Below are 18334 nucleotides of genomic sequence, written 5' to 3'. Positions count from 1 at the left end.
GTTGTTCAGTGTCTTCAAGCCAAGAATTTAACAGAAAAATGTTGAGTTGTGCTTGGCAGACTTGGCTGCATTACATTGTGATCATCTAAAAATAGGTATGGCTGCAGAGAAAACTGATACTGAGAGCTCTTCTTATTTCAGTTAGACAATGGCCACAGAATGTATAAGATCAGCCAAAATGGATTGGAAGTTGACTAGTGATATGATGTTGAGACTTTTTAATATGAAAAGTAATAGCAATTTCATGTTTTAGACAGTGTAAGGGGAAAAGGGATAAAGGAGGTAACTTTGATGCGTTACGCATGAGAGTTCAAATAGTACATTAAGCAGCCAGGATGCCCAATTAATAGAAGGACTGCAGCGATATATGGTGAAGTTGTTTCAGACCCCCAGAACAGTTGCGGGCAGCAGTAGTATAAGCTCCAGCAAAGGACTCTGGAAAGTGTAGTATTGTATACAGACAGGTGTGACTCAGAACGGCCTCTGGGAAAAAGCGGATGGCACTTGAAGCATTCCCAGGTCCAAGATTATAAGGGTTTCACTACCTGATGATAATACAGGAAGGCTGGAGGTAAGCTAGAAGGCTTCTTAGTGTGCTTATTTTGGAGAGGTGACCCCACCAATTATAAAATTTCAGTTAGGACATTACCATTGTAATATTAAACCAAGAAGGACATAGCCTTGACTATTTTTGTATTATTATCTTGAAGTCAACTCCATCTGTTCAACCTGTCTAGAAAATGCAAGTTCTACAATAAATTCCCACTTTTTTGCAACTTTTGCTGTGTCTCCTCCATTGGTCACAAAATTCCTGAATAGTGGGTACTACACATATAATATCTTGATTTTCATAAAAATAATCAGTCTCACTGCGGTGGGTTGGCACCCTGCCCAGGATTGGTTCCTGCCTTGTGCCCTGTGTTGGCTGGGATTGGCTCCAGCAGACCCCCGTGACCCTGTGTTTGGATTCAGCGGGTTGGAAAATGGATGGATAATCAGTCTCAGCCTTCCATGATGCCTAATTTTAATATCATCTTGCTATTATAATTTTAGGGCCCGTACAGGACAGAACAAATATACAGTGACATACAAAAGTTTGGGCATCCTTGGTTAAAATGTCTGTTACTGTGAATAGTTGAGAAGAAAATTAACTTATCTTTAACACTATGCCTTTTGTTGATAACACATTTCTTTAATATTTTAAGCAAGATTACATTTTTATTTCCATTATTCACAGGTACAAAATACCAAAAAAATTAAAGCAAAGGTTTGGGCACTGGACATGGTCAGTACTTATTAACACCCCCTTTGGTAAGTATCATAGCTTATACAGACTTCTTGTAGTCAGCTAATAGTCTTTCAATTCTTGCTTGGAGTATTTTCACCCATTCATCCTTGCAAAAGGCTTCTAATTCTGCAAGATTTTTGGGCCCTCTTGCATGCACTGCTCTTTTGAGATTTATCCACAGATTGTATGCCTTGGAAAAACTGTCAGTTTCAGCCTCTTGAGGTATTCCATTGTAAATTTTGAGGTGTGTTTCATATCATTATCTTGATGTAGGAGCCATGTTTTTTTTTAATTCAACTTTTTACAGACGGTGTGATGTTTGCTTCCAGAATTTGTTGGTATTTATTTAATTCATTCGTTCTTCTACCAATGACACGTTCTATGTGCCACTGGCTACAACACAAGCCCAAAGAATGACGGATCCACCACCATTCTTAATAGTTGGTGAGTTGTTCTTTTTCTGGAATTTGGCACCCTTTTTTTTCCCCCAAACATACCTTTAAACATTGTGGTCAAAAAGTTCTACTTGGATTCATCAGTCCACAGGAGTAGTTTGCAAAATGCATTAGACTTGTTTAAATATTTTGCAAACATCAGGCAGTGCATTTTGGGGCTAGGATGCAAGAAAAGTTTTCTTCTGCTGACTCTATCATGAAGGTCATATTTGTTCAGATGTTGCTGCACAGTAGAACAGTGCAACACCACTCCAGAATCTGCTAAATCTTCCTGAAAGTCTTTTTGCGGTGAAATGGGGGGGTCTTTATTTGCCTTTCTAGCAATCCAACCAGTAGTTCTTTCAGAAAGTTTTCTTGGCCTTCCAGACTTCAACATGACATTAACTGCCATTTCTTAATAACATTACAAAAAGAAATGAGGGAACAGCTACCTGAAAACACTTTGCTAACTTCTTGTAACCTTCGCTTGCTTTGTAAACAAAAGTTATTTTATTTTTCAGAGTGCTAGGCAGCTGCTAAGATGAACTTGTGGTTGCTGATTGTTGGGACAATGTTTGAGAAGTCAGAATTTATACAGCTTTGCAATTTTCATCACCTGGGGCCTTATGTATAAAAGGTGCGTACGCACAAAAATGTTGCATACTCTCATTTCCACGCTCAAATTGTGATGTATAAAAACTAAACTTGGCGTAAAGCCACAGACATTTTCACGCTAGCTCAATCCCTTGCATACACAAGTTCTCCCGCTTGGTTTTGCAAACAGGCGGCACCCAGCATCAAAGCAGTGCTACTGTTTCTGTGTGGTTTCCCTTTACTTTTTAGATTCACATCCCTGACGTGGCTTTATCAAATGCACTGAAATTAACCACATATTGTTTATTAATCAGGTCAGCTGACTCCATGAATTCTTTTAAAAAACAACTCAAAACTCATCTGTTCAGGAAGGCTTTTAGCTCTACTTGACATTATTACCCTTCTCTCAGTTTATTTCTCTGTCAAGATGCTCATGTAACCTGTATGTGTGTGTGCGCTAGACCATCAATTATGTTGTCTGTTAGGCTTTTTTTTCTTCCGATTTCACTGTTGTAATCTTCTTTATTTATCTGGTTTGTACAACGCTATATACTGTATACCCTGCCATTCTTCTTATATTCTGTAAGTGCCTTGAGCATGGGAAAGGCGCTATATAAATAAAATGTATTAATTATTATTATTATAGTTTAAGGCATCTCGTTGTAATCAACCCGTAACCATATAATGGCCAAACTATCCAAAATCCATCACTGCTTTAGTGTTGTTATTCCCAGTGCACCATTGAGTATTTAACCCACTGTATCTGAATGTGGAATCACAGCTGTACAGCAGCTGATCAGATTATCGGTATACAGCATCTTGCTCACGTCATCTCAACCATGCGCTCAATCTATAGGGACCTCGCGGTTCAGAAACAATTTCATCCCAAGTGTTCTAAACACACTCAGTCAGTCCATCAATTGTTCCTGGTAGAACTGTTTGCACTTATAAGTACAATCACCTTACTGTAAACTTGCACTATAGTTATAATATTGCACAACCCGAGTCACTTTATAAAGCGCTTATTTTCATATGACGACGACTGGCTTCTAAGTCGATTTAGATTTCTAAGTGCTATCTTCTTGGAACTCTTGGTATTTTTAAGATGAAATGCAGTAAAACATGTTTATTACATTATACAGATTATTTTAATGAAGTTTAAAACTTATGTATATTGTTAATAGTTAAACATGTGAGGACACGGAGACGTAGCACTAGAGACAACCTGGCGCCCCGTTCAGGGATTGTTCCTGCCCCGCGCTGTATGCTTTCTGGGATTGGCGTGACCCTGGATGGATAGATGGATGGAATAATTAAACAGGTACTACGGAGATATTTCAATGTTTCATAAAAGTTTTGAAGAATCTGCGTTCTAAGCTTACAGATGGCTTGGCATCTATTACAGAGCTGATTGTGTGACGATTGGTTACTTGGAGAAAGAAATGCGAGGACAGGAATTGGAAGTTAGTATGTTTGAGAGAGACAGTACTGCTGCAGTAAATTATTTCATCGAAGGTCGCGCACGGAGCAGCAGGAACAATCTCTAGACACGGCACCAGCTCATCACTAATACTGCGCCACCTTGCCCCCCTGTGTAATACATGCTTTAATTCCTATCATTATGAAAATTATATCAAGTATACAACTTAATATTTAAATTGTTCAGAGAGCTGTAATATCATGAATGAAATGTACAATGGAACCTCGGTTCATTACCATAATTCGTTCCAAAACTGTGGTCGTAACCCGATTTGGTCGTGAACCGAAGTAATTTCCCCCACAGGATTGTATGTAAATACAATTAATCTGTTCCAGACCATACGAACTGTATGTAAATATATATATATATTTTTTAAGTTTTTAAGCACAAATATAGTTGATTAAACCATAGAATGCACAGCGTAATAGTAAACTAAATGTAAAAACATTGAACAACACTGAGAAAACCTTGAACAACAGAGAAAACTAACACTGCAATAGTTCGCGCTATAGTGCTACCAACCGCTGGCTAAAAACACTTTTTTTTTTTTAATGAGTTTTAAGAACAGGGAAAAAAATTAACATTTGAAAAAAATCCGTAATTTAATAAACCACCAAGAAAAGTAACATTGCAACAATGCATGCTACAAACCGATCGCTGTAAACAGAAGTGAAAACAAAAACAAGCCCAGTGCATTCTTTAACTGCCTTCTCTACCTTATGCTTCCAGCCCTCTCTCTCTCTCGCGCACGCTGCCTGTGTGTGTGTCTCTCTCTCTCGCGCCTGTATATGTGTGTGTGTCTCTCTCTCGTGTGTGTGTGTGTGTGTGCGTGCGTGCGTCTCTCTCTCTCTCTCTCTCTTGCTCGCCTGTGTGTGTCTCTCTCTCGCGCCTGTGTGTGTGTGTCTCTCTCTCTCTCGTGTGTCGCGCTCTCTCGCTCTCTCTTGCTCACTGCACAGGAAATGCACATGGAGAGACTGAACACGTACAAACCGAAAGGGAAACTGGCTTGTTCATATACCGAGTGTGTGGTCATGAACAGATGCAAAAGTTTGGCAAACTTTTTGGTCATAAACCGATTTGTACGTGTTCCGAGACGTTCGTGAACCGAGGTTCCACTGTATTTTGTGTCCTGTCGGTGAAAGAGAAAGCCCGTTTAAGCAGCACGTAGTGATTCACACACAGACTACATAAAAGAACACATAGAAAGAAGCATTTAACGTGCTACATTAGTTACGATGGGATCTGAGAAACTAGTAAATTAAACGATTTTAAGATGAAGTTCATGACGTTCTACTTTAATCATGTACTTTATTTTGTCATCAAAGTGGAAATTTCGAGATTAAAGTTGACATTTGGACATTTTTTTCAACTGTGTCCCTATTTTGTTATTTTTTTTCCTGTACCCTAATACGCTTCCATATGACACTCAAGATGGTGGGCTATGACTCGCCTTTTCACTGCGACTTTGATATCTGACCACTTCATTTATTTTGAACACTTTGCGACTTTCTGAACTTGAACTTTCGGGTTTCTCTGCCACTCTGTTACTCGATCAATTTCCTTTTCTTGTTTATATCACTGCCTCCACTTGGTACTCACTGAAATTCTTCTTTTCTATTTCCCTGTGCTTTTACCATTGTCTTTTCACAGAATGCTGAGCTTAAGGGCTATTTATATTGATTTGCATATTCAAAGAGGCGTAATTCTGGGAGGAGTTGGGGAGTGGCGGCAGGCACGTGCATGTGCGTTACTTCTCACGCTGACCAGGATTTATATAGCAGAAGAATGTGGAAGTTGGAGTACACACAGATTTAAGAATCTAGATTCTTTTGTGCATACGCACATTTCCGCTTTTGTCTGTACGGCATAATTTCAGTGTGAATTCTACGCACGCTGTTATGCATGAGGCCTCTGGAGTTTTCCAAAAATTGACCGTGAACAATCCATAGCCCTAATAAGCAAATTAAGGTCTGAGATTTTAAAAATTATCTGAGACAATAACTACCTTAGGGTGCACAAACTTTTGAATGGTGTCCTTTCCTTTTTTCTCTGCATAATTGTACAAAACAAAAACAATACACTAATCTTGCATGAAATGTTGAAAAGAAATGAGCCATCTTTAACTTTATGCCTTTTGGTGATCAGTTCATCTTCTGCTCACTTAACTATTCACAGTAACAGACATTTTAAGTAGGGGTGCCCAAACCTTTGTATGCCACTGTATACTTTTTTCAGCAGAAGTTGGTTCAAATGAGTCTGAGCTTTTTTAAGGTGTGGAGTTATTTTTTTATATTAAAAAGAAAATATCTGAATAAAAATTACACATAAAAATGATCTGAAAAAATTGAAAAATTTATTACAACTAAAAAATAAAATAATGATCAAGAAAAGTGACATTTACTAAAAGAAACAAAAACAAATAAGGAAACATTTTATAGGGACATACATCTGTAACATGTATAACATGTTAGAATACTGATAAAAAAAACTCACCTTATTGATGCTGTCTCCATAAACTTCATCTGTGCTAACATGGATAAACCTTTCTACCCCAGCTTCATGTGCTTCTTTTACAAGTACATAAGTTCCATACACATTTACAATGTGAAATTTTGAAGACCACCAAAATGAACGATCTATGAAAAGCAAAACAGCAGATAACTGCAGATTTAGCAACGAGACAGTATTGATGTAAAACATTTTCATATTCACAAATCTGAAAAATGATAGAGTATCTTTCCACCCATTAAATTTAAACAAAAAGTAAGCATTTAAAGCAAATGAAATACAGCTGTAAAAAAATAAAACAATAAAAATAACATCATTCACATGAAAGCATTGGCAAGATGAATTTAACTTAACATTTACTCTGAGGAATGAAAGTACACTTTATAATTTGCTTAAAAATAATAGTCAATAACACTGAAGATTTAAACATTAGAATTATTTTTTAATCTTTTTAAAGAATGAATGACAAGACAAAACAGCATCTCTAATGGTATTACTGAAGTAGCTACAAGATAACTCAATCAAGAAAGAAGTGAAATCAACATCTTTCTTAATTTTATAACCATGAGTACATCGGATAAAAACAAAGGGGCTTATAAAGTGGTAATAATTATTAAAAAGAAAAAAAAACATCATTGCACTAACAAAGTTGAATCAATAAAAATGAAAATAAGCAGAAATCTGTGGTCCTTATACAGCAATGTCAGGGAGGGATGAGTGAAGGGGTGTAGAGTTTCCATGTGCGATATTTTTAATACAGGTTTATGAACGTGGGTAAATGGTCGAGTATATGTAGCAATGAGTGATATTCTAAGAATATGCAAGCATCTATAAAGCAATATAGTTTTGGGGCATGTGTTTTACTGCAGGTGGCACAGTGGAGCAGTAATTAACTCTAAGGCAGAGTCTAAGTGAAGTCCTCAATCCATTAAAATTTTTGTGGGAGAACTTGAAGTAGGAGTTTGTGAAAGAAACCCAATGACATCACAAAGTTGAAGTTATTACTACTAAAATGGGCCACACAGGTAACTGAAAGCATAAGTTCATATACTTTTTTCCAACAAAGTAATTTAATGTTGAGTAATTTTGATCAATAAATAAATGAAAAGTATAACTTTTGTTAGTTTTATTGTGTTCTCATCACAGTTAAGGTCAGGTTTACGAAGGAACTCAAAAAGGTTCTAAGGGGCTCACAAACTCTAGCAATGCTTTATGAACATATGAAGAATACATAAACTGATTTATCAGAAAACTGCTGAGTATACTACTTATTTTCTGTGTAAACCAATTTATTAATGATGGAAATATGTTAAGGAGTCATTTATAGCTCATTCTTTCCATTAACACTGGTTATTTACCCATAGGTCAAATAGCAAGAAAGACTCCTAATGGATGGTACAAGAAAATGTAACACATTATTAAGATAAAAAAGGCAGGCAATATCATGCGAGTTGCACTAGAGCAGGGCTGCCCAATGCGTCGATTGCGATCGACAGGTAGATCGGAAAGGTAGTGCAGGTAGATCGCGTTGCATTCAAAAAAAATTTTTTTAAACGTTAGTCTATCATATATCCTCCCTATGGCATTTGCCACTTGATTGGCATACTGAGTGGTCAGTCTGAGATCTCTTTTCTTCTAACACACTGGTCATCCCGCACGCACGATCAAACACGTGAGCAACTGCAAAACTCCGGCTATGATCTAGTTAGCCTTTCAATTTAAATTGATTAAAGAAGGGATTTTAAAAAAAAATTGTTTGGGAAGGGTATGGGCTGGATGTGGAATTGGAAGAGGATTTTTTTCTCACAATGTCACAATCGAAATGCGTTTGACTGATCTGTCAATCTATCCTTGCTATTCCAAAGAAGGAACATGTGGAAAGGCACTTTCGAACTGTTCATAAAAACTATGAAACTGACTTCCTTCCGAAAAGCGATCTGAGAAAGAGAAAGAAGAGGGAACTAAAATCGCAGTTAATCGGACAGCCGTCATTTTTCACTCAGCTGAATTCAAAAGCAAAGGCAGACACACCGAAGCATCGTTCCGGGTGAGTCACTCGATCATTAAGCATAAGAAGTCCTTCCAAGATGTAGATGATAAAAGAGGCCTTCGTTGAGACAGATGGCTAGGGAGAAATTCCTGCTGAGATTTCAAGACCCCTGGCTGGAGAAAAAGGAGTTTCTCCTTGTCATTTAACATGCAGAATACAAGCAACTTAAAAACGATCAATGGCCGCTAGACTTGGCATTTTTTTTTCTGATCTGACCAACATGATGAATGAGCTTAATTTACAGCTGCAAGGAAAAGAGAACTCCATGGTCAATATGATTAGCTCATTTAATGCTTTCAAACGAAAAATGCAACATCTGTCCTCAAAGCTGCAGCATCTTGATTTGGGGAACATCCAAAACCTCGCGTCAGAGCTGGAGACACAATGGAAGGCATTTGCGTAACTTGACAGCATATGCTACACAGAGCAGATTGAAAATTGCCTGTTAGACTTTGACAGACGGTTTCAAGACTCAGCTTTACTTGAGCCAATCGCTACATTTAAGTGCTATCCATTTACGGAAGATGTTGAGGGTGATTCACCCGCATCAAAAATTGCAACACTGTTTCACCTAAAACTTCTCTACAGTGGAGGATGAGATTTTGACACTACAGGATGACATTCAGCTGAAGTCTGGGGCTCTTGGACAGTTTTGGAACTTACTCACAGAGGAAAAGTACCCAAAAATGAGGAAATGTGCTACCTCCTTGACTGCATTATTCGGCTCTACTTATTTATGCGAGTCAGCCTTTTCCCACGTGAAGAGTATTAAATCCAAATACTGTAGTGACCATAAATGCATTGAATTGTTATTGTGCCATAAAGGTAATTCAATTACGCAAGGTACGACACCATATACTTTATAAATATCATTTTTAATGTAGGTAGATCATTTTAACCTGGTCATTTTAAAAGTAGCTTGCAAGCCGAAAAAGTGTGGGCACCCCTGCACTAGAGAGTCTTAACTTAGAATAAAATTAAGCATGCTTTTCTTTCAAGGTCATGTGAAAACTAATATGCATAAATCAACCTATGGTTGGGATTTCGACGCTGAAAGATTCCTAGGTTTGCATTTTATACAAAATCTAAAACAGATTATTCCTTTTTTTGCTTAAAAGAAGCACTGAAAAAAAATAAAAAACAATTGTAAGTTAGCGGAATGGCAATAACAGGTGTGCCAAGTTATACCATTAATAAATGCATAGAGGTAGTCACAAAATTTTAAATTATGAGTGGTACATAACATCAACATGTTTGAAACTGGCATTACAACTGTTGATATTATTCTTGGAAACAATTTCAGAAAACATGTAGCTTAATATCTAAGTTTAAGTTTCATTACAAAAACGAATGAATGAAAAAATTACTCTTACTTTCAGGAATAAAACATGTGGATGCAATCTGCAAAAACCACAACAGATCTCCAAAAAATAAGGAAAACCCCACACATTTAACAAATATCACAATAATAGATGTTAATTATTTTCTTATAATTTGGAAGAGATTTTCATCAATTAATCCAACTTCCAGAATTATATCATTTAGGTTTTCCAACAAATTATTTAGTAAGCAAAAAAGTACTCATTAAATTTTTTATTCTTCTAATATGTTACATAAATAGATAATTACTATAATTTATAATTAGTATAATTGAACAGCAATATTTACTGTTTTGGACTGACATTGTTCACGTCTTGATCTAATAATGAGAATTTTAACATTTCAAAGCAGTAAAAAAAAAAAAAAAAAAAAAAAACACAAACAACTTAGGATGACTATGTGAATGGCTGTCAATCTGCCTCTCCTTCAATACAGCTTACCCTACCACTTGGTGTCTACAGATAGGTGCTAAGGTTGCCACTATGACAGGTGTAAACAACCTTCTCTCATAGCTCTTTGACACTGTATCAACTACTGATGCCTTGAACAAGGTCCATTTAGACTCATATGACCCCGTATGAGTTCAAGAGGAAAGAATGGCAACCCAAACAGAGCCATCTGCTAACTATTCACAGCATACCCTTACTAGCCACATTGCTCTTCCACGCCTGTACAGCTAATTCTCCATTCATCTAAACAAACTCACCACCAAGTGGTGATCAGCTGACAGTGCAGCACCTCTCTTTACTTAAGTGTGCAGAATAGGGCCTGTGATCAGATGATAAAAGTAAAAAGTCAAACTCTGACCTCTGGCCCAAGGTACTGGTGCTATCCTTATGTTTGAAACACAAAACTCTTCACCATAAACACATCAAAATCACAATCTTATGTAGAGTGAAGACCATGTTTAATTTACTGTGCAAATAACTTTTCTCTCATGATCTCTGATACTTACCTACGTGGGTCTGAGCTGCAAAATGCAAGACAATGTCAACTTTCTCCCTTTTAAATAGTAACCTCACAAAGCATGAATCACAGATGTCACCCTGCAGATGAAATGTAAGAGGATTACTGCATAGGACTTCAAACAATCCAGTATACAGATGTACCATTCAAAATATGAGTTTAAAACTTATATTGCAATATTTCACAGGTGAGCTACTGTATTTACATGTATGGCTAACCAAAATGACTGAAAGGTAGCACTGATAACACTAACAATACTTGTTAGTGATACAACTGTTTCAGTTAATCACATTATTGTACATGTTTAAATTCTCATAAAAATGGTATAATTAATTCATATTGTTATTTTGGAAATGTTTTGACATGCTTGTTCAGACTATAATTAGTTTATAAATATTTCTAAAATGTATAATGTTTTACAGTTGTGTTTTTATTACAGTAAAAAAATGCATACATTAATAACCACTTAAACAGTATGTAATATAATATGGAATCTAAAGAATAGTGAATTATGTAAAGAAATTAATAATTGTAAGGATCTAAATAATTTAAGTATTTATGCAGTGTTGTTATTTAAAATATTACTATAACCTGCTTTGTTTGTACATATCCATAAAGCAGTTTTACTACTCACTACTCTAACTCTGGATATTTCTAAAAATTATTTTTTTCTCTCTAGTTCAACCAACTGTCAGCTATATTTACAACTGGTATTAGCATGGTTATATGGTCACAATTAAGCAACAGTTGACAAAATTAAAAAAATAACTGCATATTTTGATCAGATCACTTTGTACTGCTCCCCAAGCTGGCATGATTATAACATGCGCTGCCATCCTAGAGCTGCAGCAAAGAGAAAACAACAAAAAAAAAATAATCCGGGGAGCGAGCAACCAACAGTAATTCTTTACTACACCATCCCAAGCACAGAAACACACCAGTAAAGGCAGAGTTAAGTTAAAAAAATGATTATAAGAAATTACACACACTTAACAAAACCCCCTATATACATATTATCACAATGCAGCACTTCCCACCCTGCACAAATCACGGCACAAAACACTCAACCACATATGCCACTAATATATAAATACAATAATCCCTCGCTATATCGCGCTTAGACTTTCGCAGCTTCACTCTATTGCGGATTTTATAAGTAAGGATATTTAAATATATGCTGGTTCGCAGGTTTCTGCGGACAATGGGTCTTTTTATTTCTGGTACATGCTTTCTCAGTTGGTTTGTCCAGTTGGGACGCTATTGGCTGATGGCTGAGAAGCTACCCAATCACAGCACGTGGTTAAGTTCCTGGGTGCTGATTGGCTCAGCGACGGAGCACAGAATTCAATTCCACTTTGTGTTAGCCAGGAAATCTCATCCCGCTCATTCAGCATCAACGTGTTTCGCTGTGTAGAGATTAACTTTTGTGCTCATCTTTGTGCATAGTCAAGCCCTTCGTTATGGCTCCAAAACAATCTGCTCCTGCTACTGCTTCAGGGGCTGTGCCCAAGAACCAACGGAAGATGCTAACAATTGACGAAAAGGTAAAAGTTTTGGATATGTTGAAGGAAGGGAACAGCTACGCTGCTGTAGGATGTCATTACGGCATCAATGAGTCCACGGTTCGTTATATTCGTAAAGGAGGAAAAGAATATAAGATCTACGGCCGCAGTGTCCTTAACCAGGGCGAGAAACGATTTGCAAGTGGATGGAATAAGGTGGTAGTCCGGATGGAATCTGCTTTAGGGATTTGGATTGAAGACTGCCGGAAGAAGAACATACTCTTAGACACCAATATCATCCGAGAGAAGGCCAAGCAACGTCATGATAGGTTTGCGGATGCCGGGGATGCTCTAGACGACGACCCTCAACCTGGAACTTCTGTTGAGTCCCCCAGCAAGAAAAGTGAATATACTGCCAGCAAAGGATGGTTTGAAAAATTCAAGAGTCAACTTGGCCAGCGTGAACCTACATGGAGAGGCTGCCTCCGCAGACAAAGCCGCAGCCAAGAATTATGTCGCCGACACATTCAAGGCGATCACTGAGGAAGACGGATATCGGCCTGAACAAGTGTTTAATATGGATGAGACGGCCCTATTTTGGAAGCGGATGCCGTCTCGTACTGAAGGAAGAGGCAAAAGCCCCGGGGTTTACGGCTCACAAAGATTACATCACGCTGGTCATGTGCAGCAATGCTGCGAGCTTTATGATAAAGCCTGGGCTCATTTGTAAGTCCAAAAACCCCCGGGCCCTGAAAAAGAAGAACAAAAACCTGCCTGTGTACTGGATGCACAACCTGAAGACCTGGATTACGAAACTCCTGATGTTGGATTGGTTTCACCAATGTTTCATTCCCGGAGGTAAAGATCTATCTGGCAGAGAAAGGGCTGGAGCTCAAAGTCCTTTTACTTCTGGACAATGCTGGAGGTCATCCCTTGGATCTATCCTACCAAGGCATAAAAATAGAGTTCTTGCCGCCGAATATGACGTCACTGATTCAGCCAATGGATCAAGGAGTTATCCGGGCTTTCAAGGCGTTGTACACCAGGAACACCCTGTAACACAAGGTCGAGGCAATGGACACGGATGAAGACTTTTCCCTGAAGGAGTACTGGCGTAAGTACATGATCACATTGTGTCTGAGGAACGTGCAGAAGGCCCTTAACGATATGAAGAATGAGACGGTTAATTCATCACTCAGTAGTTGACATGGCAGTCAGGCTGGCAAAACTGCTAGGAGGAGAAAGATCTGATGACATGACTTTTGATGACGTCAATGAGCTGCTCAATGCCCACTCCGAGACGCTGAGTGACGAAGATTTGGCCGAGATGACCAAGTCAGCGAGCGAGGAAGATAAGGAACAAGAGGACCCAGCACAGGAAAAAGACGCCGGCCTAACTCTCGAGCGTCACACAACCATTCTACAAATGGCAAAAGATCTTCAGACATCGGTTGAAGAATGGGACCCGCAAATGATTCATTCTTTGCAATTTAGAAATGCTCTTGACAATACCACGGAAGTGTATAAAAGCCTCCTTACACAAATGAAAAAGCAGCACCTAGTACGCCTTTAGTAGAAGAAGAAACTCCAGACGACAATGGTGGTGCTACACATTTGCCTGAAGAGGCTCCTTTAGAAGAGCTGTAACGCTCTCATTTGTTAAAATTAAATTCAGTGTTATCGGACAAGTCGTCGTGTCATTGTTGGTGAGTACCCAAAACTAATTTTCTACATACTTAGTACATGTAAGTACGTTTAGTGTAACTGTACGCACATTTTATGTATACAATTTTTCTTGCATCGTACGTATTTATTACTGGTGGCCTGCCTATCGTAATGGCTGTAACATATGTAACATTCTTTAGCATGCCTCAGTCCAACCTGCCCTGCAGCTCCACCTCTGTGGCTGACAATGTATCCCTGGACACCACCATCAATACCTCACCTGCTAACTTTTCCCTCTCCCACCACTCATTACAGGGGAAAGAGTGTGGTGAATCACTATCTCCTACCCCCTCCTTACCAGCTGAACCCTACTCCGCCCCCTGTTCTATCCACAACACTGACACAAGCAGACCATCCACCACCTTTACAGAAGACCAAGTCATGAGAGAATTATGCAGACTTCGTTCTGACAAAGCGGCCGGCCCTGATGGCATCAGCCCAAGGGTGCTTAAAGTCTCACAACTCTGTGGTGTACTACTTAGGATTTTCAACTTAAGCCTGATTATTAAAAAAGTGCAGTGCTATGGAAAACATCTTGTCTGGTTCCTGTTCCAAAGAAGGCACATCCCAGTGCCCCATCTGACTACAGGCCAGTGGCGCTCACCGCACACATCATGAAAGTCTTTGAGAGACTAGTCCTGGAAATACTTCGCCCCCAGGTTAAGTCAGCACTAGACCCTCTCCAGTTTGCCTACCAGGCGAGGATTGGAGTCGAAGATGCAATCATCTACCTGCTGCACCATGCCTACAGTCACCTAGACAAGCACGGAGGAACTCTCAGGATTATGTTCTTCGATTTTGCATGTGCCTTTAACACCATCCAGCCAGCCAGACTGGGGAGTAAGCTATCGGAAATCGGTAAGCTGACGGGAAGGCCAGAGTTTGTGCGGCTACGGAGCTCTGTGTCTGACACCGTGCTGTGTAGCACTGGTGCTCCAAAAGGGACAGTTCCATCACCATTCCTCTTTACCCTGTACACTACAGATTTTAGTTACAACACAGAGGGCTGCAATCTGCAGAAATTCTCCGATGACTCTGCAACAGTTGGTAGTATCAGACATGGAGACGAGACGAAATACAGGAAGGTAGTGGACAGTATTGTTGACTGGTGTGAGCTGAATCAACTGCAGATCAACGCCAGTAAACTAAAAAACTGGTAGTTGATTTAAGAAGATCACAATCTCCAGCCACTCCCCTGTCTATTAGGGGTGTGGAGGTGGAGATCGTTGAGGAGTACAAGTATCTAGGGGTGTATATGAGCAATAACCTAGACTGGTCCAAGAACTCGCTGGCCATATACAAGAAGGGTCAAAGTAGGCTGTATTTTCTACGTAAGCTCAGATCTTTTAGTGTCAGCAACACTATGCTGTGGATGTTCTATAATAGCGTGGTGGCCAGTGCCATTTTCTTTGCTGTGGCTTGCTGGGGGAGCAGCATGAAAGTGGCAGACATCAGGAGACTAAAAAAAACTAATACAGAAGGCTGCCTCTGTGGTAGGAGAGAATCTGGACAGCTTGGAAACTGTGGCAGATCAGGGAATGTTGTCTAGGCTTCACCCACTTCATAGTGTTGTGGTTAAACAGAGTAGTGCTGGGCGGTATACCGGTTCATACCAAAAACCGTTTTTTATTTTTTTTATGATATGGATTTTTCTTGTACCGCAACACCGGTTTAAACTGCCTACACGACGTTCGGAACATAGCGCAGCGGGAAACTGTTCAAGTTGGGACCTTTTTCACTGCTACACCGCTAAACACAGATTTGTTGCACTAGGGCTCTTTTTCACTGCTACACCACCAAATAGTGGGCGGTAGCATAGGTATTGCCGCGCTGTGAAAATGGACAGAGAGCATTCCGAAACTGAACTAAAAGTTGAACATGATGAACAGAAGAACTTTTGCTGAAAAAAAGGAGTCACGTCCGTCGCCTGGAGATACTTTAGTTTTAAAAGGTCAGATGTGTAAATACTGTTTCTATACTACTGGATAATACTGCAAGCCAAGTTGTACTTGTTTTTGTACTTGCTAGTGTATGTTTTGCTTGTATTCATCCTGTGCTGGCGACTCGTTCAGAGATGGGCGCAACTCTGAATGGATGGCATAATTAAACATGTATAACGAAGATATTTTTAAAGTTCTGAACACTCCGTCGGCTAAGTTAATAACTAGTTTTAATTTCACAAAGATGTTTATCGTGTGGTGATTGGTAATGTGCAGAAAGAAAAAAAAAAGATAGGAACTGGGGTTTTGGTAGAGAGCAGTAATATCATGAAGTGAATGGATTCTGTGCAGTGATTGCTGCAGGCGCCTGCTCTTAGTGCGGAGGAAGTCAGTTTAAGAAGCGTAGTGATTAACGACTGGGTCGGGGAACACTTAACACAAAGTATTTGATGTGCTGCATTAACTTGTGACGGGGTTTGAGAAAATCTAGTAAATTAAACATTGATTTTAGGATGAAGTTTAGTTTACAACATTCTACTTTAATTATAAAATAAACTATGAGAATAAAGGGGAAATGTCGACTTTAATCTTGACATAGTCAACATGTCGAATTTATTCTCGACATATAGTTTGTTTTTTTTTCTTCAATGTCCAGATTTTTTTTTCTTCACAGTGGCCCTAATGCGCTTCCATAGGGCTATACCACAAACATTATAAATGCAAGTTGCAGTTTTTATTATTTATGTATATAGCTTAGCTTGAAGCAAGGTCCATATTAATGCAGTTTGCCTAAATGATGGTACAGTTGGTAAGATGTCATCACCAAGTTGCACTTGTTTTATTTTATTTTAAATTTGGTGAATACTGTGTAACGCACCTGGGCTTGAAGCTTTGAAGTAATGGTGCAACTATCAGTAATACTATTATGTATTTTATTGTTATTATTTATTAGTTTAAATATTATGCAGTTTAATGACGGTAAAATTGTTTAAAAAGTCACTTTAACATGTCAGTGGACAGTGATTGTTAACATTAACAGAAAGTGTAGTTGGTTTACAAAAAATATTTACTATTTATTCCTTTTCTAAGACGTGTTCAGTGCAATCCAACTTTTGACAAACACCTCTGGATATTTTACTAAGTCTAAATGCCTCTTTGGATGGTTGAAAATATGTTGTCAAAATCATAGTTTAAGCTTTTGCAAAATTTGTTTAATTAAAGGTTCTATATTTTGACTGCATCTGTCATGCAATGTGCTTCCTTCTCTTTAGCGCCACCCCCTTGAAAACTATCACTTTATGGGGCCATGCAAACCTGGATTAATACTTGTGTGCACATTAAAATGTCTTTTTGTACGATGTTCAATTCTCATAACAGTCGAATAGGTTATTCATAGCCAGTCTACTGCAGTAATTGCAGTGGAAAATGTGGTTAACATCCACTCATGCATGGGGAAAAAAATACCGTCTAATACGGTGAAACCGGCAGAATTTAGAAAAATACCGTGATATAGAATTTTGGTCATACCGCCCCACCTCTAAAACAGAGGAACGTTTTCAGCAGTAGACTGACTAGCATCAAGTGCTTCACCGAATGTCATAGGAAATCCTTCCTCCCCACAGCCATCAGACTCTAGAACTCCCTTTTCTGGTCACTCACCCACACTTTAAGCTATTACCCTTTTTCTTTATTGGATATCCAGGTACATTTTTTCAAGTACTTGAAATGGGTAACATACTATCTGTTCTTGTGCAATAAATTGTCTGCTCTTCACATGAGAATAACCTTATTTGTTCTCAAAATGTGCAATATTAACTTAAGGTGCAACACTCTGTACTTTACTTTGATACTTACATTTATTATACTTTATTTATATTTACATGATTACTTTTATACGCGCTCCTAGTATAACATGTCCCTTGTCTGTTGTTAAATTGTAACATAAGTAATTTACTTCAGGATTAATAAAGTTTTCTGATTCTGATAAGTGATATCGGAGACCCTCGATATCTTTAAAAAAACATTTAGGTTTTACTGTATATAAACAGTGTGTTTACATACATAATTTCAATGAATCTTACTTAATAGCTAAGAGAATATAAAGGGTTTATGCTGTATAACTGTGAGGGAAATGTTTATAAGAGTGTGGGAGAGTTTATAAGGGCTTAAATATATAAAAATAACCATATAAACATATGGTTTTTACTGATGTTTAGGGTCAGCCGAGAAGATCTAATTTAGGTCCCGGAGGTATTGCTCTAGTGATGGGGAGAAGACAATGATATCGTCAATATAGACGAAACAGTTCTTCCCAATCAACCCCCTCAGCACTTGTTCCATCAGGCATCCTTCAGGCCGAAAGGCATTACTCAGAACTGGAACAAGCCATCGGGAGTGATCACTGCAGTCTTAGCCACACCATCTTCTTACATGCAAACCTGGCAATAGCCAGATTGTAAATCCAGAG

At 38.5% G+C, this 18334-nt stretch overlaps 1 protein-coding gene across 2 annotated transcripts in view; it reads right to left on the bottom strand.

Moving 5' to 3' along the window:
- Positions 1-18334, bottom strand: part of LOC114650105 (dTDP-D-glucose 4,6-dehydratase-like) — a 71779-nt gene that overhangs the window by 22208 nt on the left and 31237 nt on the right. For both annotated transcript variants that reach the window (XM_051926793.1, XM_028799559.2), the window contains exons 4-5: positions 10690-10780; positions 6290-6432 (exon numbers count right to left, since the gene is read on the bottom strand). In XM_051926793.1, coding sequence (XP_051782753.1) covers positions 6290-6432; positions 10690-10780 — 234 coding nt within the window. The remainder of the gene's footprint in view (positions 1-6289; positions 6433-10689; positions 10781-18334) is intronic.

This window comes from Erpetoichthys calabaricus, chromosome 4 (genome assembly GCF_900747795.2).
Source record: "Erpetoichthys calabaricus chromosome 4, fErpCal1.3, whole genome shotgun sequence".
Lineage (NCBI taxonomy): Eukaryota > Metazoa > Chordata > Cladistia > Polypteriformes > Polypteridae > Erpetoichthys > Erpetoichthys calabaricus.
The sequence above is the reverse complement of the archived record's forward strand: the minus strand, read 5'-3'. Positions and strand labels throughout refer to the sequence as shown.